The 26,266-nt window shown below is 40.2% G+C and overlaps 1 protein-coding gene across 21 annotated transcripts in view; it reads right to left on the reverse strand.

The window, feature by feature from the left end:
• Positions 1 to 26,266, reverse strand: part of Cdc42bpa (CDC42 binding protein kinase alpha) — a 209,066-nt gene that overhangs the window by 18,159 nt on the left and 164,641 nt on the right. For 11 of the 21 annotated variants that reach the window (XM_028865457.2, XM_028865461.2, XM_028865471.2 and 8 more), the window contains 11 exons: positions 25,630 to 25,668; positions 15,355 to 15,438; positions 12,920 to 13,025; positions 11,585 to 11,721; positions 10,852 to 10,991; positions 9,571 to 9,652; positions 8,039 to 8,255; positions 7,310 to 7,372; positions 4,938 to 5,531; positions 3,095 to 3,192; positions 49 to 133 (listed from right to left, as the gene is read on the reverse strand). In XM_028865457.2, coding sequence (XP_028721290.1) covers positions 49 to 133; positions 3,095 to 3,192; positions 4,938 to 5,531; positions 7,310 to 7,372; positions 8,039 to 8,255; positions 9,571 to 9,652; positions 10,852 to 10,991; positions 11,585 to 11,721; positions 12,920 to 13,025; positions 15,355 to 15,438; positions 25,630 to 25,668 — 1,645 coding nt within the window. The remainder of the gene's footprint in view (positions 1 to 48; positions 134 to 3,094; positions 3,193 to 4,937; positions 5,532 to 7,309; positions 7,373 to 8,038; positions 8,256 to 9,570; positions 9,653 to 10,851; positions 10,992 to 11,584; positions 11,722 to 12,919; positions 13,026 to 15,354; positions 15,439 to 25,629; positions 25,669 to 26,266) is intronic. The other 10 variants (XM_028865463.2, XM_028865462.2, XM_028865459.2 and 7 more) reach the window with 2 other exon arrangements.

The raw sequence follows: 26,266 nt of genomic DNA on the forward strand, positions 1-26,266 counted from the left end.
CTGGTGTAATATTTCCAATGAATTGATCCTATTAATATATTTTCTTACCTGCCATCTTATTTTTGAAATATATTAATCTAACAGTCTCCAACCCTAAAAGATTTAATGATCCCTCAGTGTTTAAAGGTCGGACCTAAAATAATAAAAATAAAATTAGTATTACAATAAAACCTATAAAAATTAAATCATAAAAGTTTTAGTCTATTTCTTAAGAATATACTATTAAGACCTTACACTTACCTAAGTCAAAATATAATTCTTTAAAACATCTCATGTTAATAATTCTTACTAGGAAGGTATATTATCATTTAATTTAAACAAACCAACTTATCATAATGATAGTTTAAAGAAATTCTATCCTGGACAAATAAAATCAAGTAGAAATATATAAACCTTAAAACTGACCATTTAGAACCATCAGTTTTTAAAGGAACACTAAACCCTGAATGCCCACACATCTGGAGGCAGAAGCACAGACAGGGAAAGGACCACTGACAAACAGTGCAGGAGGAGCGAGTCAGGTAAACCAATGCTGCCAGATCCTCACTTCACACCTCCGTTAAAACTCAGTTCCAAGTGGATCGCAGGCACGCGTAATGAGAAAAAGTTATTATGCACAAAATACTGCACACAGCAACATGTGGGAGTCAGAAAGAATAAATTGGGAAGAAAATAAAGGTTGTATCTTTATGGTCTTGTAGTAGGAAAGTTTCTTAAGAAGAGAAAAAAGAAATACCTAAACAACAGGAATAACATCTTACTTCAGTATAATTAGTCATTTGTTCAGGGATGTCAAGAAGCACAAAGTCAGGACAGCACTCTCCATGGGGAGGTGGGAGAGGGCGCATGTGGATGTGGACAGCACTCTCCATGGAGAGGTGGGAGAGGGTGCATGTGGATGTGGACAGCACTCTCAATGGGGAGGTGGGAGAGGGTGCATGTGGATGTGGACAGCACTCTCCATGGGGAGAGGTGGGGACAGGGTGCATGTGGATGTGGACAGCACTCTCCATGGGGAGGTGGGAGAGGGTGCATGCGGATGTGGACAGCACTCTCCATGGGGAGGTGGGAGAGGGTGCATGTGGATGTGGACAGCACTCTCCATGGGGAGGTGGGGACAGGGTGCATGTGGATGTGGACAGCACTCTCCATGGGGAGGTGGGAGAGGGTGCATGTGGATGTGGACAGCACTCTCCATGGGGAGGTGGGGACAGGGTGCATGTGGATGTGGACAGCACTCTCCATGGGGAGGTGGGAGAGGGTGCATGTGGATGTGGACAGCACTCTCCATGGGGAGAGGTGGGGACAGGGTGCATGTGGATGTGGACAGCACTCTCCATGGGGAGAGGTGGGGACAGGGTGCATGTGGATGTGGACAGCACTCTCCATGGGGAGGTGGGAGAGGGTGCATGCGGATGTGGACAGCACTCTCCATGGGGAGGTGGGAGAGGGCACATGTGGATGTGGACAGCACTCTCCATGGGGAGGTAGGGACAGGGTGCATGTGGATGTGGACAGCACTCTCCATGGGGAGGTGGGAGAGGGTGCATGCGGATGTGGACAGCACTCTCCATGGGGAGGTGGGAGAGGGTGCATGTGGATGTGGACAGCACTCTCCATGGGGAGGTGGGAGAGGGCACATGTGGATATGGACAGCACTCTCCATGGAGAGGTGGGAGAGGGCGCATGTGGATGTGGACAGCACTCTCCATGGGGAGGTGGGAGAGGGCGCATGTGGATGTGGACAGCACTCTCCGTGGGGAGGTGGGAGAGGGTGCATGCGGATGTGGACAGCACTCTCCATGGGGAGGTGGGAGAGGGCACATGTGGATGTGGACAGCACTCTCCATGGGGAGGTGGAAGAGGGCGCATGTGGATGTGGTGAGACTGGGATGCTGTGTCTTAGGAAAGGAGCAGAGCTCACAGTGTTGTTCCGTTTACAGGACACATGCTTGCACAGTGTTGTTCCGTTTACAGGACACATGCTTGCACAGTGTTATTCGTTTACAGGACACATGCTTGCACAGTGTTGTTCCGTTTACAGGACACATGCTTGCACAGTGTTACTCCGTTTACAGGACACATGCTTGCACAGTGTTACTCCGTTTACAGGACACATGCTTGCACAGTGTTACTCCGTTTACAGGACACATGCTTGCACAGTGTTACTCCGTTTACAGGACACATGCTTGCACAGTGTTATTCCGTTTACAGGACACATGCTTGCACAGTGTTACTCCGTTTACAGGACACATGCTTGCACACTGCAAAGGTTGTATGACAAAAATGAAATGGAAAACTGTGGCCAACCCCAATTTACAAATTTGAGGATGATATTTTTGTTGCCTTACATAATGTTGCATTTTTAAATGAGGGTTTACATTGCTAATATGTCTTAAAATAGGCATATTTTTGCCAGTGGTGGAGTATGCCTTTAATTCCAGCACTAAGGAGGCAGAGGCAGGCAGATCTCTGAGTTCACGGCCAGCCTGGGCTACAGAGCGAGTTCCAGGACAGCCAGGGCTACGGTGAAACCTTGTCTTGAAAAAAAAAGTCAGAGGCATACATTGAATGTCCTGGCTGCCTCGCTACCCTGCTCCTCTAACCCCACCCTCAACTGATGGCGAGTGTACTATACACACCAAACACATCTGTATAACAGGATTACTTTTCAATTCTACAAAATAGAAATTCGTACTTGTAAAAATTTTCTGTTATGGAAATAGAAACGTTAATGGAAAATATTATGTTTTATTTGGCATATGGGAAACCACTGTTCTTAAAACATTAAGACACCTACAAAGTTTTGATTTCACATTTCCAGCTATAAAGTCAAGGGATTAATCACTGCCCATGGGTGCATGGAAAGTGCACTCTCTCTGAGACCCTTAACCCGAAGCAGAAGGCACCACACTGGCATCCTAGGCTGCAGTATGTGCTCATCATGAGGGTCAGGGGTAGTATGCTTAATGTACAATATATACACTCTTGAAAATGTCCTCATGTAACACAGTACTATGCACAATGGATATATGCATTGAAAAAATTTAAAAATGAACCAATTTGGCCCACATTTTAGTTAGTGTTCCACTACCTTTTTGAGAGGAAGGGTCTGTATCCATTCCATGGAGTTTACATCGAAGATATCAACTGCATTTTCACTATAAACGGAGAGATAAGGTGCATTGTAACCTGGGGGAAGGAAGGAAGGTACAGCCTGCTGATTATTGTGAACTATTAAGCCCCAAACCACTTTGAAAGGTCTATCCCAAGAGTGTAATCTTCTCAAAACCCAAGAGTTATTACATAAGAATGATGTTATCAATGTTTTTGAAGTGTCTCCTAGCATGGTTCTGCTACTGTGGCCTGAAGCTGTGGGGCAGTGTGTGATGCTCACTCCACACCTGTGAAGGAATGGACGACACACGCAAAGAGTGAGCGACTTACAGAAACGGCAGTTACGACGGAGTTCCACCTAGAAAGGCGTGTGCCCGACTCTGACTTCACTCAGAATGCTCAGGAGTATCTGACTCAGCTACAAAGCAGCGTTCATTTACCCCCATGTCACCGACAAAAACGTTCATTTCAGAAGAAATAAAACACTAGAAATAGTTCAATCCGGGTGGAGTTAGAGAGAAGAACTCACTCTTCTGAGACACTCACCCGGATGGTCCTGCCCTTATCCTTCCTGCTGCAGGGGAGAGGTCCCTGCCTCCTGCCCCAGTAAGTGTTTTAATAGATTCCTGAATTCCACCCTCTTTGGGATCTTTTGGGGCATTTGATTCTATTTTCTGTATTTCCCAAATAGTCCACCTTTCCTACTGATTCTCTAGCTGCCTTTTCCTCTCAGTGTTTAAACAGGCTTACACGTCTCCCATCACAAACCAAGCAATCTGGATCGCACTCTCTCCTGAATGCACCTGTAACACAGCATTCTATCCAGCCACTTCCTCTGTCAGGAATCTTCCCTGCTCTGTGAGGGTAGATTGCTGTGGATGATGATTGGCCAGTAGCCAGGCAGGAAGTATAGGCGGGACTAGCAGAGAAGAGAATTCTGGGAAGTGGAAGGCTGAGGCAGAGGAGACGCTGCCAGCTGCCGCCATGAGTACCAACATGTAAGACACTGGTAAAACATGAGCTATGTGGCAAGGTATAGATTTATAGAAATGGGTTAATTTAAGATAGAAGAACTAGATAACAAAAAGCCTGCCACTGCCATACAGTTTGTAAGCAATATAAGTCCCTGTGTGTTTACTTGGTTGGGTCTGAGCTGCTGCAGGACTGGCGGGTGAGAGAGATTTGTCCTGACCATGGGCCAGGCAGGACCAGAAAAACTCTAGCTACAGGCAGATGGTACTGCATTGATTTCACTCATGACTTCATCTCGTATAGTAAAATCATATGTACTCAATAGTGATTGTCATTCAGTGATAAAAGTACCGAATGATATACCAATATTTTAATATTTATGGAAAGAGTGAAATAAGTAAATTTAAATCAATGTATACACCTATAAAATAGGAAATGGAATACTACTTCTTATAAAGGCCACATTATATCTTCTAAGAACTGGTTAAACAACCACTTAGTAACTTCTCCAGCCTAAGTTTTATGAGCTCATGTTACTTAAGGATATTATATTTAGGGCGACAATGAAGAGAATGATTTAGGATTATTTTTAAACACAACAATATTGAGATAAAATGTATCTCAGTAAATCTGTCATAGAAAGATTAGTTTTACTTACAAGCATTTAATGTTCACCCTGTTTGTATAGGTTTTACAATATATGGTTTATTTTACATTAGCAACATAGTTAGTACTTGGGGAAGACCTCAAGAGTAATTAAAAAACAAGCTGTTAGTAAAAAGGATTATATTTAAGGTAAATGAAAAGGCAAAAAGGGAAGGAGTCAGACAAACAAGAAAGAACCTTACAACACGAGGAAGGATTTGCTGGCCACATCAATTCCTGTTGTCTAGATCTTCGGCCCTGGCAGTCCGTGTATATCCCAATGCTGCTAAAACACAGCAAATACTCTTTGTTGGAGATCTCAACTGCACAGATAGCATCCATGGGTTGATGTGCAATGAACGATAGTGTGTGGTCATTTGAATGGAGCATATTGCATGGACTTCCTTCTCCACTCAAGGGGTATCTGAGAAATCCTGACTGGAATCCTACACAGAGCTGCTCGCTGAAGATGGCCATCCACTGGACATTACATGGGACTTGAATTTCCTTAAACTTCCTGTGCCGGGTCTTGCTCTGGAATAGCTCGTAACACAGGACTTGTCTTTTCATAGCCACACACAGGCAGGACAGAGCTCCGTGGCGCACTTTCCCAGCAGTTATGGTTTGACACCCTTTAGTTTCTGCTAGCTTATAAAAATCCGTCTCTCGCCCATCCAAAGCTGACATAGGAAAAAGTCGGACATGACGATTTCGGCCTGAGATCACAGCAACAAGCTGGTCACTTGGAATGAGTTCAATCTGATGAATTTTCTTATTGTCACCAACTCTAATAATCTCTACAGGAAGAAACAACAACATTAAATGCAAAAACGGTTGTATTAATTGTATCTAAATTAAACACCAAAGTATATAAACCAACTCATATTAAAGACAAACACACACAAAGGTATCAAAGTCAGAAATCACAGAAGAAAAAAAGAAGGATAATTGAAACCATTATCATATCATTTAACCCACTGGTAGCTGATAGCTAGTATTAAGTTCAGCACCGAGATCCTGTCAGTCAAGACAAGGAAGCCCTGTGTAAAGCGTGCTTGTTTTCTGGTCTACCTTCCAGGATTTTCAACATGGAGTTCCTAGTCTTAAAATCCAAGTAACTGCAACTCATGCTTCTCTTCAGGTATTTTTTTTTAAAGTTTTATTTTATGACCATGGGTGTTTGGCCTGCATATATGTCTGTGCATCACTTGCATGCCTGTGTCCACAGAAGCCAGAAGGCGGCATCGGATACCCTGGAAATTAAGTTACAGATGGTGTAGGACACCATGTAGGTGCTAGGAACTGAACCCCTGGGTCCTCTGCAGGAGCAGCCAGGGCTCTTACCCGCTGAGGCATCTCTCCAGCCTTACCTTTTGAGGTTTTCTTTGTGTGCACATGTGGCCATGTATGTATGTACAAGCATGTGCCACCAGAAATCAGCCTAGGGTGCTCTTTTTCAGAAGCTGTCTGTCTGCCTTAAGTTTTTGGTTTTTTAATTAAATTTTTAAGTTGTGGATGTGTGTGGGTGCATGTCACAGCATGGGTGTGGTGGTCAGAGGACAACTTTGTGGCGTCAGTGTTCTCCTTCCACCTTTATGTGGATTCCAGGGATCAAACACAGGCTTTCAGGGCACCTTTCCTGCCGAGTCATCTTGTCCATGCCCACCTTTGTTTATTAAGTCAGGGCCTCCCACTGGGACCTGGGATTTGATTACTAGGCTAGGTTGGCTGGCCAGTGCTGGGATCTCTCTCTCTCTCTCTCTCTCTCTCTCTCTCTCTCTCTCTCTCTCTCTCTCTCTCTCTCTCTCTCACACACACACACACACACACACACACAAATGATCATGCCCAGCTTTTTATGTGGGTTTTGGGAGTTCAGTGTTTACATGGCAAGCACTTACCAACTGAGGTATCTTCCTAACACTTCTCAAGGTATTTCTAAGGGTAACAAATTCATCACTCTTAAGTGACCTACTTCCACAGGCTCTAACTTGATACAAAGACAGAACTTAAAATACTATGTTTAAGAAACATGAATTCAACTGGTTTTGCTTTATTTCACTCAGCACTTTATTTCCACCTAGGGAGCTAAAACCTGTTGTGCTGACCCACGGGGAATTTTAGGCATTACCTCTTAAAGCACTACTAAGAATGAGAAAAGTAATCTGTGGTTTTCTTTTCTGTGCCATCTTTAGACATGAGTGGAACTGTTCAGTAAAACAGGAGAGAGATAGTACACAGAGCTCTAGAACATAAAAGGGGGAACAGAACTGCAAATCTTGAGGTAAAGCTGGGTGTGGCGGCACACACCTTTAATCCGGGGAGGAAGAGGCAGGCAGATCTGTGAGTTCAGCTAGCCTGGTCTACACACTGAGTTCTAGGACAGCCAGTTACATAGTAAAATCTTGTCTCAAAAAAAACCAAAAAGGAAAAAGAAAAAAGTCTTTTGATTTAAAAACATATAAAATTATATCTGGAAAATCTTAGTAACACAACTCTGCTCTTAGACTTTAGGTTCAAGAGTTTTTTAATCTATAATTTAAAATTACTTCAGTATAATTGGGTTTTCTCTTACCATCTTTGGTGACATGCACGACAAATAATCCTTCCTCATTTCCCAAAGCTATCCTTTCATGATCTAGGTAAGACACAAACATAAACATTTTCATTCAGATAAAAATGTAAAGGTAACAGAATAAAACAGATAATGAGAAAATCTGGTGTCAGAGTGACGATAAATAACAAAATCAAAATATACGATTTATATTTCCCCTCAGGTTTCAGGGTAAATATGTCATGCCTTTTAAAACAGAACAATCAACTAAAAGTCTGCCTTAATATCAAAGGAAGGAAATGCCTATTATAATGAGAAAATTAAAAACCCAGTTTGTGAGTATCACAGACGTCATCCATTCTAGAAACACTGTGAACGCTGTTTGAATCCTGCTCACTAAACTTTTCTTGTTTACTGGACGGCAACAGAGGCGGAGCAGTATATAAAGTCAACGTCTGCACACAGAAGCTGCTCTTTGCTGGTGACATGCTACGTATTCCGTCAAAACTCCTCAGTAACACACGTTAGACATGAAGGCCACGCTCTGAGAATGTGTTTGTTTTAATTCATGGGAGTAGGAAAAGGTTAGCAGGGTTGGCTTTTAGCCATAGTGCTACAACACAGATCTGGCTCTCATTCATCCCACAAACGTCTGACGTATGCCAGACACTGTGTAAACAGTGGTGTCAACTCAAACCATGAATCAGTAAACAGTTATGATAATACAACGACGACATGATAAACGCATACCTAGGATTGCAGCCGCCTGCGTGGTTTTGATGAGGGGTAGAGTGCTGTCGTAAGCCTCTTTGGGAACGTACACTGAGCGGTCTCGGAATTTGTTTTTCTTCAGAATCTTGTGTAGTTCACTCAGCACTCCCACCCACTTACTCTTCTCATTCTCACTGTCCGCTAGCATCAGGATGGAACATTTGTTACTAGGTGCTGAGAGCTGGGAAGCTGTGACCTGAAACAATTTAATGTTCACAGTATTAGAAAACAGATACCTTTTATGCTAGCTTCAGGGTTATGTTCATCTGCTTAGTACTCACAGTAAAATGAGCATTTATTAAATGATTCCTTTAGCAAACTTTAGCTATGCTGAATTAGAGTATCTCACTGCAGTGCTATAATTCAAACACTAGATGATACAAGTCGAAATGTTACTATCATTTCATGCTTTGTTACAAAATGCCATAAAATACCATGAAAATGCATTACACACACTAACTTAATAGGTCACACTTAAAATTATCAAGTATCAGAGAGAAAGGACCTTCACAAGTATTAATTCATTTACCCTCTTAACAGCTTCATAAGACAGGAGCTATGATTATAAACTAATTTTATATACGAGAATCCATGACAAAGAGAAAGTAAGTAACTTCTCAAGGCACGAAGCTAAAGCATGCTTCTGTGCTCGTAAGTACTACATCATACTGTTCTGAAAGTCTCTTGTACTTCCTAACAATCCTTTATATTATCACTAAAGAAGATTAGATCGCTTCAAACAGTAAGTAAATAAAGGTTTACAAGTCAATCAGAGCATTTTAGATTTGTGTGTGTGTGTGTGTGTGTGTGTGTGTGTGTGTGTGTAGAACAGTGGAAAATGAATACTTCTACTAAAGTTTTGGAGTATTTGTTATACAGGAAGAGACAACTGAAACACAATTTTAAAAATGAGAGTTTTACAGAGAACAAATGTTTTTGTTTTAAGTTGAGAAATCTCATGTGGTAATATTTACTTGAAGATTGAACTGGGACTCAAAAACATTATAGAACATGCAGCATACTTTAGAAGCATATTTATGCATTCTACAAGTCTTAGCACAATTTTGTACTCATGTAAATATTGGATGGTATGGATACATAAATGAGTACCAGGTCTGGGTCTTGGCCTAGTGACTTTAGGGTTTATACAGAGTGGCAAACGTACTCATTAAAAACAAGTAACCAGGTGCTGGCTCGGTGGATAAACACCTGCTGCCCAAGCCTGAGGGTCAGAGTTGGATCCCCAGAACACAGGTGAGGGTCAGGTAGGTGCGTCTGCTATTCCAGTGCTCCAGAGGGAGAGGCAGGGGTCGCTGGAGCAAGCTGCCTAGCCGGACTAGCTAAAGCAGTGAGCTGCAGGTCCAGGGACTCGGTCTCAGTAAGTAAAGAAGACAGCCATCAAGGAAGGTGTCTGACATCCATCGCTGGCCTTCACATGCATGTGCACATAAACACATATGCACATCATACACAATATACATGCAAAAACTCAAAGCCATACACAGACTTACTCTAAATATACAGGGAATATCTTTTCGACTTGCATGAATAACATCAGAAGCCAAGACTGAACTTACAGAAAATTCTTCATCTCTAAAATAAAAGTTAAACATTTAGGGTTATTACATGTTGCCGTATGTATGTGGGAGCTAGAGAAACAGCTCTCTATACACTCAAATAACATATATGAAGCAATCCTCAAAGCGCAAGTGCATAAACACCCAAGCTCAATGTAAAACGAAACAAACCCCCAGATTTCCCACACAGTGACTGACAGTGCTCAAGGTAATCCATCAGGAGTACGCCGGCACTTTACACTAGACGTGGAGGCTGACTCGTGCAGACACACGAGGCCAAGAAGCACACAGGCGGGAGGGACTTTTGGCAGTCTCCAGAGTACCCAGTGGACTCTCTTGCCTGCCATAATAAATCTCAAGTGTACTCAGTCCAGCTCCTCTGACACTGTGGTCAGCACCTGCACAGGGACTGACTCCTCTGTCCGGAGAGCCACCACGCCCTTGTCTTAAAGTCCCGACACGGACTCATCTTCACTTTGACAGACAGTTTTGCTGCTCTTCCTGTTGTCCTTAACCACATGGGTTAAGGCGCTCGCTCCCCTCTGCCTCGCCTCCCAGCTTTTCAGTCCATCAGCAGGTCTGCCAAATCTCGTTGCTGATACTCCCTGTACCAGTGCCTCCATATTCCACTGTGTTTCAGACACCAATAGGTATAGCTGGAAATGTGCATTCTGAACAATGGGTGTGTCTGAATTAGAGACATGCATGGGACCCATCAGTCAGGAGCAATGGCTGAAGCTGTAGGAGAAAATCCCCCAGGACAGTGCCTGGAGCTCTAACAAACAGGGAAGAGGTGCTCGAGGGGTGCATTAAGAGTCTGGACGACGGAGCTAGAGAAACAGATTCTTAACTGTTCGCTGCTTTAATAAGTCGTTGGGGGCTGGTGTGAGACGTTATCTCTTGACTTTCATGGAACCACTGCACTTTCAGATGATGACAGGTGAGCATGTACTTAGGACTCTTTTATAACATGACCTTTAGACTGGTCTTTTAGAGCCAAACTTTTCTAGCTCCACACACTCAACACATAAACCAACTTGCCCAACCATCCCACCTCCCTACTTACCTAGTACGTCACAGTAGTCATAAGGCTAAATCCGAAAACTGATCCCAAATTAAGTTATTTAATGCAAAGCATAGTAACATAAAGGAAAGACCATAAAGTTCACTTCCGATGCTGAGATGACGCATACATCTTCATCCCTCGGGGCTTACCTCATGTCAATCACCTGACTGATGACAGAGCTGGGTTGAGATGTCTTTCCTTCCGCAATATCGTAGAGAAACAGTTTGAAGTCACAGACCACAGCCAGCGCTCTCTGCCACCCTTTCTTCACGCCCGCGGGCTTAGGAATCTTAGTTTTGTTTCAGTCAGACAAACAAACAGACAGAACTCCAGTGAGAATGACAGCCAGAGCCTCTGGCTTGTGTGAACTGCAAGGGACACCCACAGGCTGTGCTTTTCAGTTGGTAAGGCAGCAAGTGGGACATGGTGCCGTTGGTCAGGGGACAGTGGGGACACACTCTTCGGAGCCCACATGGCTTTATACGCTTGAAATGTCATTTCAGACTGACAACTCACTAGAGTAAAATCTGCTCATGGCTTTTTAGAGAAACGGCATTAAGGGCAGCTTTGGTTGTAAGATGACACTGATACCCAGTTCCTGTGCAGCTGTACCCAGGACGTCAGGAAGCTTATGTCGGGATGTCTTCTAACTTACGCCTCAACAGCATTCCACCTCTCAGGCAAGACCAGAGGCCTAAGGCTCCGTTATGATTTCGACATTTGTAAATCTCAAGATACGGAGAGTACAGAAAACTCTGTGATATTTTAGAATTTATTTCCAAATAATTATGACTCTGGATAAAATATTATTTAAATGAGTTTGATTCATTAACTTTTCTGTCAAGTGCTGTGCTTACTGAGTGACTGAAGAGAGGTACTCACCCTGACATGGCCCTCATACGCTGTCCCCACGCCCTTCTGTGGGTCTATACCAAGGGGACCCTTAGTCTGCTCAGGAGGAACCGGACAAGCAGTCGGAGCTTTGTTCACACACGTTATATGACACGAGAACCCACACACTTTTGGAGGGAAAAAGGACATAATTTAGGTAAAATTCATTTTAACAACAACAACAAAATCACTGAGCACTGATTACATAGGTAGATGAATGCTTATTTTCTTCCTTATTTTAAACAACCGTTTTATCATTTGGGAAACAGATCCAGTTACTTGTAAGTCAGAAGTTCATTGAGAAGCAGTAAATGTTTTTACTACTTATATTATCATTCTCTTTAATATTAGTGATCAACCTGAGAAGCAAATGGGTAAAAGACAGAACAAAAACCAAATAAACAAAAAATCCCAACCTTGTAAACAACATGGCTGATTTAAATTTATAATCCCTACCAAAGTGGTCTCTGGAGGTGTGTATATATATATATATATATATTTTACAATACCATTCAGTTCTACATATCAGCCATGGGTTCCCCTATTCTCCCCCCTCCCACCCCCTCCCCTTACCCCCAGCCTACCCCCCATTCCCACCTCCTCTGGAGGTTTTTTTCTAGCTCTTTTTCCTACTGCAACTTCTTATCAGCCCCCAAATACTCTTGCAAGAGTTACTAATGAACATTCAGCTACTTGATGTCTATCAGCAATGCTGAATTAATTTGTGTGCTTCGCATGCACGTATATGTGTTTGCATGTGTGGGAGCACATGTTCACATGTGTGAGGACGTGCAGTCCAAGGCTGATGTCTAGCATCTTCCTCCATCTGTCACACGTCACTCATTTTCTGAGGCCAGGTCTCTCACTGAACCAGGAGCTCAACACTTCAGCGGGTCCAGCATGCTAGCACCCTCAAAGATCTCCTGTTTCCGCTCCTGAGGGCTGGGATTACAGGTGGGCACCCTGGCATTTGTGCTGGAGACCAAGCTCTGGTCCTGATGCCCATATGGTAAGTTCTTTATTCACTAGGCTATTTCCCAGGGCTCTATGTCTGGCAACTTTTACCGACTATTTGAAAACAAGTGTTTCAATGACTACAAAGGCATAAAGAAACGTTTGGAGTTGTAACCTCCACACGTTCACTAGCAGATAGGATAAGAATCAACTTGACAGAGTGTTTCCTATCATCTACATTATAACCCTTGCTCAGTCACAGAGGCGGCGGCAGCGGTGACAGCATTCAAACCCATCTGTTTGCTTAGAGCCTATAACCATGTGGCAACAGCCCACAGCCAAGCAGCTGGGCCTTCTTCCTGCTGTCCTTACCTTCACAGGAACAGCCCTGTCTTATCAAACCAACCATCAAGGAGGTGCACTGGTGGCACTTTGTAGGGGCAGTGAAAGACTTCACGAAAAACTGATGAGTCTTGCGCTGCAAAGCAATTGACCAAGAGTTAACGCTCCCACGGCTTACTGCACGTCCACGTGACCTGCAGGTACTTCTCGCGCACCAGACAAACCTCATGCACGCTGCACACCTCGCACTTTCCAAGTTTTCTTCACTATAACTTTTAGTGTTGGATTGCTTTTGCTTTGTCAGTGACTTCTTTCACAGATGCTGGCTCTTTTATTCTAGTCTTTGTTGGCCATCTTTTACTTGAACCCTTTCTATTTCTTTCCTGAGTTACTGACTGAAATGAGAGACTCTTACATCTCTAAGTCAGTCTGATCTTGAATTTCTTACAGTTTATATTTCTGAAACACCCCTTTAATTTCAGCGTTCTCTTGAATTCTTTCATCTATCATTTCAAATCTTCCTTTCTCTCACATCTTTAAAAATACTACTATTATTATCACTATTTGGGGGGCAGGGTGTGTGTGTAGGTGCTACAGCCCTTGTGGAGGTCAGAGGAGAACTTTCAAAGGTCAGTTCTTCCCTTGCACCAGCTGAGACAGCACATCCCACTGTTTCTGTTGCTGTACCGTGGATTCCAGGCTAGCAGACCCTTGAGCTTCCAGAAGAGCCTCCATCTGTCCTTCCGTCTGCCCTAAAGTTACAGATGCACACCACAGCACCTGTCTCTTCACACGGGCTCCAGGGGGAGCTGGGGCCACCAGGCTGCACAGCCAGCACCCCCAACAGGGGCAGCAGCTCCCGCCTGCCTGACCTCTTCATTTCTGCGCTTTCCCATCTCCTAGTGGTGATTTAAGTTCCTACCATTTAAATAAGTTCATCGCTCTGGAAACTAAACATTCTGAGCAAGTTTTCAGTGTTTTCTTGCATCCTTTACTGAAGCTTTTCATCTCTAGTTTGGAGAAATTTTAGGTGCTTGTTTCTTTAAGAACAGGCTTTTGTTGGTGTTTCTGTGTCACTGTGTATGCCAAGTGTGCGAAGGCGCCCTTGGGTCAGAAGGGCAACAGATGCCCAGAGACGGAGTTACTTACGGCAGTTGTGAGCTGCCTGGCAGAGGTGCTGAGAACGGAACTCTGGTCCTCTGGAGAACAGCGGACGCTCTTAACCACAGGGCCGTCACTCCCGACCCTCTCTATTTCTTTAACTGCACCTCTCTCCTACTGAATCAGATTATATTATGTAAATGTCGACACCATTCCTGTCAGGTACCTTAACTTTCAGAGTTTTCATCTCACCTTCTAACAGACTTGTTTTTCTACTGTGTCTATTCTTCTCTCTCTGTTATCAAAGCCCTTTATGGATTTCAGGAATTATATTCTTCTGTCAATTTTTTTTTTTTTTTTTTTTTTTTTTTTTTAGTTTTTTGAGACAGGGTTTCTCTGTAGCTTTGGAGCCTGTCCTGGACTGGCTCTGTAAACCAGGCTGGCCTCGAACTCACAGAGATCCACCTGCCTCTGCCTCCCGAGTGCTGGGATTAAAGGCGTGCGCCACCACCGCCCGGCTTGTCAAATTCTTCTAGATTATTTTTTCTTACCACTGCTCTATCCTGTCTGACATTACCCATCTATGTAAGGATATTTACTATGTTTATTTTAAATTCGTATTCTTCTGGTCTCATTATGTAATGGTAAGTTCTTTTTTAGCAGACTTCTTTTTTTTGGGGGGGGGGGTTTCAAAACAGTGTTTTTCTGTGTAGCCCTGACTGTCCTAGAACTTGCTTTGTAGGCTGGCTTCAAACTCAAGAGATCCACCTGCCTCTGCCTCCCAAGTGCTGGGATTAAAGGTGTGCGCCACCACCACCACTGCCCAGCTCTTTTCATACTTTTAAAAATTAATTTCAGATTCACTGACCTCATTCACTTGTAACATATTCACAGTTTATGCTCTGGGGAGGAAGATCATTGACTGACCTTCCAGTGTCTAGAATTTCTCTGCATAGGCTTAGACAAGGAGCTCAGTCTTCATGTCTTATCATATACAACGCCTTAGTCATAGTAGGATGGATGGGAGAGATCCACCTTTACTGTTTGCTGAGCATTGCTCTTTGTTTTTGATTAAACTCAGACTCATTTTCTGACAAGGGGCTTCAACTTAATGCTTTTATCAAGTGACAGAATAATGCTTCCTCTAGTAGGCTTGGAAACACATAATTTAAGAACTGAATATACTACACACTCCTCCCAACATTCAGAATAGTATTTATATTCATTATCGAATTTATTTTCTTCCCAAGTTTTTTTATTTTATAGCTTTGAGGAAGTCAGTAACAGAACCCACAGCAAATATCCAGAGTAGAAGAAACCCGCTCTCATGCCTTGGAACACACTGTGCTTAGAGCAAATACTACCTTAGGCGGGAAGGCAGCCGAGGCAGGGCATCCCTTTTTCCTTAAGGTTGGCGTGTGAGCTGGAAGTGGAGCAGAGTCTGCAATCTGAATCCCGGGCAGAAGAGGAAATGAATGTTGTGAAAAACTCACTTTATTTAGAAAACAACTAGAAAGAGCCCAGAGCAAATAAGCCAAACAACATGTCAACAATGCCAAGGAAACACTGCTCAGCTTCCTGAGGCTCCGGTTTCCACAGAACTAAACTTCAAGTCTGAGCTCAAGAGATTTATAAAGGAATTATTTTTTCTCAATTACAATCAGTTCAATTTGGAAATTTAAGAAGCAGTAAGTTAGAAAATAAAATCCACAGAGAAAACAAAAATCATAGAATGTAACTTACACAAAAATGAAGATATTTTCACATTCATTCAAATTTGTCACATTAAAAGTAACTGAATATTTAGGAAGATTTATGATCTGAATATTTAGATTAGTTTTTAAACAACGTTTTACTATATGTGAATTTGTGTGTGTGTGTGTGTATGTGTGTGTGTGTATACGTATGCATAATGTGTATGTATAATGTGTATGTGTGAGTTAGATGAATGCGTCCATGAGGGGTCAGAGGACAACTTTGTTAAGTCATTTCTCTCCTTCTAACTTTATGTGGCCTCAGAGGTTTTCCCAGCAGATGCAGAACTTGCTAAGATATCTCACCAGTCCTAGAAGAGTCTTTTTTAACTACCTGAGTTCCATATTTAGAATATATATTATATATATGGAATATAATTATCTAGATTTGAATATATGGAGATTAGTGAGACTTTTTACACAGAAATTAATTTTAAATAAAGGAGTTAAAATTATTCGATATTATTGGAATTATGAATTTAATTCAAGTTTAGTTATAAACCATATCTTTACTGTAAGTGAAATAAAATCTACTTTATTAAGTCTTGTGTTTCTTTAAATAAAAAGAACCAGTGACTTTACTGGATGTTACTGTGGGGGAGGAGGGCACATGGCTTAATTAGCAAAGTAAAAAACAAAAAACAAAACAAAAGACAGTAACTTCTTTTTAGAATGCCAAGCAAGCACACAAGGAAAACAAGTTAACCTTGTATAAAGTCACAGAGTATTAAAATATTAAGAGAAAGTTGGGTAGTCTTATGCTTCTAACCATAACCTCTAAAACTAGTCATATATAAACTATAACCTTGATATGTAATTTGACTGAATGTGTCAGTTTTTTTTATAAATTGTGAGTTTATATTCTATTTAAATTTTGTTTACTTTTGAATATCTTGAAAAAAATAGAGCCCAACCTATAATTTAACATTTGAGAAGATAAATATAAAAGATGAAAGAGGAACACTGAGCAAATCTATGCAAAAGATAATAAACATAAAAGCAAACAGAACTGTCATTAGAGCTCTACAGAAAGTCCTAGAGAAGTTATTAAAATTAAAGACCCAAGCAGAGGTGCTGGATAAAAGATCCACAGTACCTAAGAAAAACTGCATTCCACTGGACCTCACTCACACAGCCACACACAATTCAGGGCACCAGAACAAATCCAAAGGCAACACGGAGCACAGTGAAGGCCACGAGCTCTACTGAAGAATGAAAAGAAGTAACGACTGTGCATCACATGCTCAGAGGTGGAAATGCCCGCTACCATGAAGATGTCAGTTTTCCCTGAGAAAGCTATAAAGTCAATGTAATCCTAATACAAAGGCTCACATGGAATTTGGCACACTAGCACTAAGTAGTATGCCAAACTAATGGGTCAAGAAGAAGAAGAACATGGTGGCTATGAGTGGCGCCCAACAACTGTTTTAGAGCTACTGTAGTGGCCAAGAAATGTGGAATCAGTGCAAGGATAAGCAAAAGGGGGCTGGAGAGCTGGCTCAGAGGTTAAGAGCACTAGCTGCTCTTCCAGAGGTCCTGAGTTCAATTCCCAGCACCCACATGGTGGCTCACAACCATCTGTAATAAGATCTGGTGCCCTCTTCTGGCACGCAGATGTACATGCAGACAGAACGAGGTATACATAATAAATAAATAAATCTTAAAAAAAAACTGCAATAAAAAAAATAAGCAAAAGGACAGAAAAGCCCACAACAGACCCACACATCAAAGAAGAGACACTACCTCAAAGGAGTGAAATACAGGGGACTCAGCTGTTTATATGGGGAGAAAACACTGGAATCCCATTCCTTACTCCACATAGCAATAAATGTCAGTTTGATTAAAGTCTTAAATACATAAAAGCAGTAATTTAAAATTTTAGAAGATAACATGGAAGAAAAATAATATTTTCATAAAGAAAAACTACTTTAAAAACCACAAAAACAGAAGTCATACAGGAAAAGACTGATAAGCTGGCCAAGAGTTTTGAAAAACAGAAAGTTAACACAAAATTTAAAAATTATCGTCAGGCTGGCAGAAAATGCTTGCAAGCAATATGCCCAGCAAAGAACTCATATCTAGACTTAAAAAGAACATTAAACAAAAAAAACAGGAAAATTAATAGAACAAATGGACAAAGGACATCAACAGGCAAATCATTAACAGCCAATGAACATATAAAAAGATGCTAAATACAATTAGAAAAGAGGAACCCAAGTTAATACGAAAATGGTACTTCATATCCATCCAAATGGTAAAAGTTAGTATCTGATTGTACCAAGGGTTGGTAGGAATGTGGGGAAATGGGGAACTCTCACATGCTGCCAAGGGGAATAAGAATGGATCCAGGCACTGTGGAAAACATTTGGAAAGATCTAGTTAAAGTTTAAAGTATATATAACACACAACTAGTTTGCACCTGAATTGCCCATCTGCATAAGCAAAAACACTAAGACCCCCCAGGACTAATTTTAGCAATAAAGGGCTAGAAGCAATGTAAGTATCCCACAAGAGAATAATATTCATACATGGTGAGAGCAGTGCATTTCATTACAGCAGTTATTGTTACCATTGCTGTGTAAAGCTCTAAATCAGTTGGTTGCCAAAAACACACAAAACACCTGCTGTTCACCTCTGCATATTACCTGGACTCTATGTAAAACTTGCATTTCACACACAAAAATAACCATATATGTGAAATAAATGAGTACTTCAGAGATATATGTTGTAGATTAGATAAATTTTGTACTAGACAATTAAATTTAGTCCTTTACCAGGTATTAAAAGGAATTTAACATGAGTTTTGTGCTTGTCACTAATGTCAATCTTTATTTATAGCCGTAGAAATATTATATTCAGATGCACCCTTTAAAACTAAGTACTCTTAGAAACTGAAAATGTTTTGTGTTAAAAGTTAGCATGAAACATACTTATAGATAATCTGTTCAGTCTGGTAATTTTCAAAATTACTAGGATTGAATTTAAAGAAGATAATTAGGGCAGACTGGGTAATTTGTTTTTAATATAGTATATTTAAAAGAATAATGTTCTAACAAAAAGACTTAACTATTTTCTCTTATTATTACTATGGTTACTCCTGGGGAGATGATACGAGGGCAGACAAACACACCCCCTCTAAATTGCAACTGATGAAAGATTTACAGACATGAAAATATGTATTAAAGCTACTGACTAGAATACTGCTTAAAATACTAAGGACCCTTCTATGTGAACAAATAAAATCTCTTAAAACTCTGGGTTGAATGGTAAGTGATCAGGAATAGAGAGATCAGAAACAGCTTCCCAGACTAACTTTCCAGCTCCCATTTTTATGTCTGGGCATGTGATTTCTATGTCTAAGTATACTAAATAATCTTCTCAATTTTGGGTATTTTCTCATGTACAGTTAGATTAGAATACTGTGGTGGATAGTTTAAAAAGTCTACTTGCTAAAATTTAGAGTAACCAGAGATGAAAGCCTCAATGAGAAATTATCTAGATCAGGTTAGCCCATGGGCATATTAGTGAGAGATCTGCCTGATGGTTAACTGATGTAGGAAGACTCAGCCATCGTGTGTAGCACCATTCCCTAGGCAGGGTGTCCTGGACTATGTAAGCAAAAATATAAGCCAGATGACAGCAAACGGGCCTCATGAGTGCATTATTATTCTCTGGTCTTGACTATGGATGTGACCAGGTTTGTGATTTCACTGCAACAATGGATGAGAATTGTGAACCAACTAAATCCTTTCTTATATTGCTTTTGATCAGGTTTTTGTTGTTGTTGTAGTTTTTATAGTCACAAACCAGAAATGAAACCAGAACAAATACTGTTCTGGAGTTGTGATATGTTGCTCATATAAAACAGTCAACTTTTGTTCAATATGGAGAATTGTTATCATCTGGCAACTTTGCAAGAATTACAGAATAGTAGTGGCAAACACCAGGAACGGCCCTCTATGGGGGCCCAGAAAGGCCTCTTAGGGTGTGGGCACAGGCCACCATTCAAACAACGAAGTAAGGATTTGGTGAGAATAACTAACAAGTTACTAATCAACTTAAGTCTTTCATTCTTAGATTTTAAAAACTGGAACTACAGAGGAACGCTACAAGTGTCTGTGTGGCCAAGATGATTCCATAAATTGGTTTGCCTTTAGAAGTTGCAAGTTAGGCCTGACTCCCACGTTCTTCACTGCACACCCGGCCTCTATGTTCTACCACGGTGCCTCCATGACAGAAGCACTCAAAGTAATACGGATCATAGAGGCCAAGTTAAGTTTTCTAACAGTGAACCTTGAACAAGAAGAGGAGAGTAAAAGATTAAAATGAGACTCAAAACAAACTTGCCCAGTTCACAGGTTTATTTAGGGACAGTTAAGGAGAAGGCAATCAGATCAAATTATTAGCTGCATGAAGCAGGGGTGTTTTTCACTTCCTAAAATTCTCCCCTTTCTAGTGTCTATATAATTATATAAATTGCAAGGTGAATAAGCAGTCCTGAAATATTTTCAACAGAACTTAAAACTGACTCAATCACATAAGATTTTATGGAGTGTGCAAGTAGAAGATTCATTATACACAGAAAACTATGTTATTTTAAGAATAATCTAAAATTTTGTGAGTTATCATTAAAGCCTGGAGCCCTAATGCTCAACTGCAAGACAGAAAACCCTGAGTAGAGGATGATTTTGAGAATAGGAATAAATAAACGACCAAATGACTTTTACCTCTAAGTCGAACGACTTCAGTATCTCTAGAACAAAGGGCAGAGAGCTTGCTGTTTTCCACCAATACTGGCTCAACTCTTACAGCAGGCCTCGTCCCTGCGTCATGAGAATGAGAGCTAACAGAAGGGAGCGCTGTTCTTACACTGTCCAGCAGTGGGATCACAACATGCAGCCACACCACTTTCTCGGTATGTGAGCAAACAGAAGTTTATATCACAGAACTTCCATGTCTCAGGGATCAAACCAGATCAGACGCTGAAACATTTATCAGCGCGTTTTGTGATCCCAGAACAATGTGACATGGCAGTGAGACACTAGAGAAAGAAAATTATCCATTATCAGTTTAATTTGTGATCGCTCACTCAAATAACCCTTGAGTTCTTTAATTTAAATCTCTTTGTTCTTTTGAAATCCTTGCCATGTATTAATTTATCTTTTCCTATTATCAGTTTTCACTAATTAGTGACAATGAAAGAGAACAAAAATGAGGAGATTCAAATGGTTTTCTTAGCTGCTTTAAGTAAACTCTGGTTATATTGAGAACACCATTAAATTTTAGAAAGATAAACCAGTATTAATTACAATAAAATAGAACAACAAAAATCACTCTCTGTGCTTTCTAGAGCTGTATGCTCTTAAACTAAGAATTTCACTTAAAATCAAATGAGCTTCCTTTTTAAAGAAACTAAGTAGCTGCACTACAGTAATATTCCCAAGTCACAGTGAGCAGGAATATTAAAGTCAACTACATCATTTACAAAAATGTTCTGATTTTTGAAAAGCCGAAGTTTAAAAATTATCACTTTACTTTTCTAAGTGTGGTCCTCATAAATACAAGGAACAAAGCTTAATAAAAATGAAAAAACTTATGGTAAAAAGAATTTATTTGAGCATCAAACTTAAAAAAAGTTTCAAGTTTTTGAAAAGAGTCTATTAAAAGCAGAGAGCTTAGGAAAGAGACTACACCGTCATATCATTTCTGGATTGTGGCCAATATGAATATCATCTCAAATGCAGTTTAGCAAGACAAATGAGAAAATGTGTCACATATGCTCTTCATCAGAGTTTAATTATCACCAACAGGACTGTGTTTTTCAAGATGTTGATAATTTTAACTATAATTAAATCCTAATCCTTACCATGTATTTGTAATTAATGATTTATTCTTACCATTAAAAAGCACTTAATTAAAATTTCAGGATATTCATTAAATTTGCTAAAATTAAAATTGCCTAAGATTAATGTTAAAATTACTTGACAACTACACACACACACACACACACACACACACACACACACATACACACACATACACACACAAATAGCTAACATTTTTATAAGCAAACTCTGAAAACTTTTAAAAAATGTAATCATTATTACTGCATTTAGCCTATGGACACTACTGAAGATATTACAGCACCAAGTCTAAGTAGTTAATTGAGTTATTAATATAGCAAAAGCTAAAAATATGATATACATAAAAAGCAGAGCTATATCAATTTAACAGTTATCTCAATGATTATAAAAACGATTAAACAGGTGAATAGTAAAAAGCAAAATATAATATTAATGGATGGCATATTCTGATATTGTTCAAGGGAAGACCATGGAAACAAATTTTAATTTAACAGTGTAAAAAAATTCATTCAATATTTTAAATTATAATCTCCTGAGAAAGTTGGTTTTTTTTTTTTTTTTTTTTTTTTTTTCGAGACAGTTTCTCTGGTAGTTTTGCGCCTTTCTGAGCTCACTTGTAGCAGCGCTCGAATCACAGAGATCCCTGCTCTGCCTCCGATGCTGGATTAAAGCGTGCGCCACCACCGCCCGGCGTTTTTTTTTTTTTTTAAGGACAGTTTCTCTGTGTAGTTTTGGTGTCTGTCCTGGATCTCACTCTGTAGACCAGGCTGGCCTCGAATTCACAGAGATCTGCCTGGCTCTGCCTCCCGAGTGCTGGATTAAAGGCGTGCGCTACCTGGTGAGAAAGGGTATTTTTATGAAAATACCTTTTTCTATTTTTGTTAACTAATTTTCTCTAAGTAAACATATTTTGATGAATTATTCTGATGAGTAGAAGGAATTAAGAGACATTTACTATATACTGTCATTTTTGTTTATGTTCTACTAGTTCATATATGTATATATAAACAAAAAAGCTGAATATTGTGATTTTTGTTCACAATGCATGACAGTGTCATGCAAAAAGTCTATAATGGTTCCTGAATCTATTAAGATTTTTCTAGCAAATTATCCTCACAATATATTTTTTTAAGGTAGTATAATAAAAAAAGTATTTTTCTTTCCAGGACCCAGGCAACTGTCTGACTTTTAGGTGATTTCACCAAGAATACCTCAAATACACAGCCTGTTTTTCCAGTAAACATTACTGAAGACAAGTCCTCTTGAATGCACTCACTGGTGCTTAGACATCTCAAAAGGTCAGAGTCACACAAGCAGCAGCAGCAGCAGCAGCGTTCTGGTCTGCAGCTTGTTTTACAGTAGAGAGAGACTGAGAGTTGAGAGACGACAAGTGACAGTTTACTGAAGAACAGCTTGCATCTGATATGTTGCTTGCATTGTGAACGATAATTTGAAATAAAAAATACCTTTTTAAATCAAATTTGATTTCAATTAGAAGCATTCTTGAAATAAAGAATCTAATGTCTTGTATTCAGAACACTTAAACCTTCGAACTTTTAGTGAAACTGTTCCCTGTTAGCAAACTTCTAGTGCTATAAAAATATCATTTCATTGGAAAACAGTGAATATAGTACTGTACTATCCTATAACCAGTCATAACAAATTTCTAAGGATTATGTCAAGTATAATCTTACTAGTTACAAATAATGTAACTTATTATTTGTCTTTATGGATATTTCTCTTAAAGCTATTTTCAGTATACTGAGTTGAATATTGACTCTAGAGAATTACACTCTAGGAAAAGTAACAGGGAATTAAGCTATATGTGGCTCTTTCTAGTGTCTGCTCCAAATTCTAAAGGAAAAATCTGAAATAAGACACTCTGTGCCTCTCGGTATTAAAAGAATTAGATGGAACTTCTCCAGTCATTTGTATCCATACATTAACAATTCTACTTATAACAATTTTTCTTGTAGTGTGCTTAATTAAATATCACTTATAGAGAAGTTTAAGTCTTCAACCTGAAAATGAGGTCCAACAGCATAGAAATGGCCAACATTATTTAGGATGCTTACTCTTATTTCTGTGACATTTCAAGGGTAAGAATATTTTAAGTTTACAAAAGCACTTAAAACTATCTGAAAACACAGTATAGATATGAAATCATATGCCAAGGTTAGATTCAAGGGCATTATTAGGAATGGTGACTTTCTGTGTCCTGCAGAAACAACAGTGCCACACCCATGTCCCAGACTCCTCTGAGGATGCCACCAGCCCGCTCCTATTTCACTACTGACTAATTTACAATTCCCCAGTTTGTCAACCATGTCCTTTACAAACACAGTACTGTGCAAATTCAGAAAACCAAAAACCAAAAAACAAGTCAGATACTAAGCCAAGGAAGAACTGAAGGAAGCTGGGAAAGGAGATAATCAAGACTGTCGTACTGGCAGTTAAAACAAAAATGTAGGTAATTCTCACAGGTTCTGGTTATCAGTGGCTTATTTAGATGCTGCTGTAGTAAAAAGATACAGGATTAGGAGTAAGAACCTACTCCTAGGTAGTTAGTTCTCTAGCAGTCATTTCCCTCAATATTTTTTACTTCCTAAATCAACAAAATGTTCTAGGTGGCCAAATCTCCCAGGATACATGGCTAACCAAGCAGATATAACTAATACATAATAAAATCAATAATAAAAAGAAAACCTTTCTGAAGTATAACCTTACTAAGAACAAGCCTTCATAAATGTATTCAGTTCACAAGCTGGTAATTCAAATCTAATACAGATGGACAGACAAATGATAGCCTTCCCATTACAAAATAGTTATATATTAAGATTAATTTGATAAATCCAAATATCTAATGGTTTAACTGTATAAATTTCAAAACAGCCCAAACATCTGTAGAAGCAGGAATATTTTCCAGACCTCTAACTAACAGAGGCCAGCTGAGCTCATAGTCCAGTGAGTGCAACACTGCCAGCTGAAATGCATGCTCACTATTCAACATCATCTACAATGATCTGTAGTGCCAGTGTTACATTTGTTTAAATACATTAGTGTTTATGTGACAACCTTCATCAGTCAGGAAGAATACAAGAACCAACGGCCATCCTCCTACCTCCCAGGTTCACCACAAAACAAGAAGTACTTCATCTCAAATGTTCCCTATCTAGGAACTTGGGAATAAAGGTGCTTGCTCACCATGAAGTTGACAAACAAAAGTTAAAAGGTTGCATCTCACGTGAATGTTCTTTAGTGCCATTTAACACAGTACATGTAAATCTAGCTGAACAGTACTGGATACCTATTGCTTCTCTGTGATGGGTGTGATGGGTGCTGGGGCAGAGGCTGGCTTATAAAAGCCTGGGACCTTTCCACATACAGATTCCCCACCTGGGTATATCAGAATATGTAGGATAGGGGAAGTGGCTGAACACTTTAGGTCAAGAAGCAATGTTTTCAGAGTTAATAATGCACATAGAATTCATTATTAACATTATTTTCCTAAATCCATACAGTAAGATATTTAGGGAAACTCCTCTGACATTCATTAAATGAACACACCTACCTCACAATTTCTCCAGAACTGATCTATGCAAAATCTAATCAATGAAGTCTACAAATTGCCTCAGCATTCTACACACGCGCACACACACACACACACACACACACACACACACACACACACACAAAATCAGATTCTCTCTGGAAAACTCATTTACCTTGTATTTGAATAATTTAAAAAGCATACTTTAAGAAGGCATCTTACTGTTTTAGTGGCTTAGTTGTATCAATTTACACGAAGGACATTCCTAAGCTCTGCGGCCAAAGCCAAAATGGAAGGAACAGAGACACAGGGAGGAGAGGAGTGGGAGCGGGAGCAGCAGCACATGCATGCAGGGGTGAAGTGGCCCACGGCACAGGGCACACAGCACATGCTCAGGGCGCTGCAGCCACAGGCAAAGAACAAGAGCCAGGCGGGAGGCATCGGGCAGCACACAGTGTCAGAGTCTCTTACACGTCTGCCTTTGTTAGCTGGAGTACAGGACGGGGAGCGCTTCAACAGAGAGAGAACAGCACGTTACAGATATTCACAGGGAAGGTGCCAGCCCTCTGCATCGACACACAGCATACAGACAAATGCACAGAGCCATTGTTTTGATACGTTCAAGTACATATATAGTCAGGAAAGACTGTAGGATACAAACAGTAAGGAATCAACTGCTCAGGTGTGGTCTGAGACTGATGAGGTTTTCATTGGCACACGCATCATGATCCACATGGCAACATTCCATCAAGGAAGTGGACGATTTCAAGAACAACAACAGATCTATTGAGTTTTGTTACTGTTTGCCATAAAATACTTATTTGAGCCCTAGTAACCCCCTACACACAAATCACTCACAAAATATATAATTAAGCAGCTTTGCTTTATACATTTACCTACCAACTCCCTACTCTTTCAAAGTTGACTAAAATGTTAAGAGCTAAATTAGGAGTCATCAGTAATGACAATATAGAAAACAAAAACGTAGTTCTATACTGTCCACGCTGACTACATCTTCACCTTGAGATCAGCTATGAGAGAAGGTAAAACAGACTGTGGGTGAGAACACTGGTAAAATCAAGACACCAGTGAAGGGAGGAATCATGAC

This window comes from Peromyscus leucopus, chromosome 15, assembly GCF_004664715.2.
Source record: "Peromyscus leucopus breed LL Stock chromosome 15, UCI_PerLeu_2.1, whole genome shotgun sequence".
Lineage (NCBI taxonomy): Eukaryota > Metazoa > Chordata > Mammalia > Rodentia > Cricetidae > Peromyscus > Peromyscus leucopus.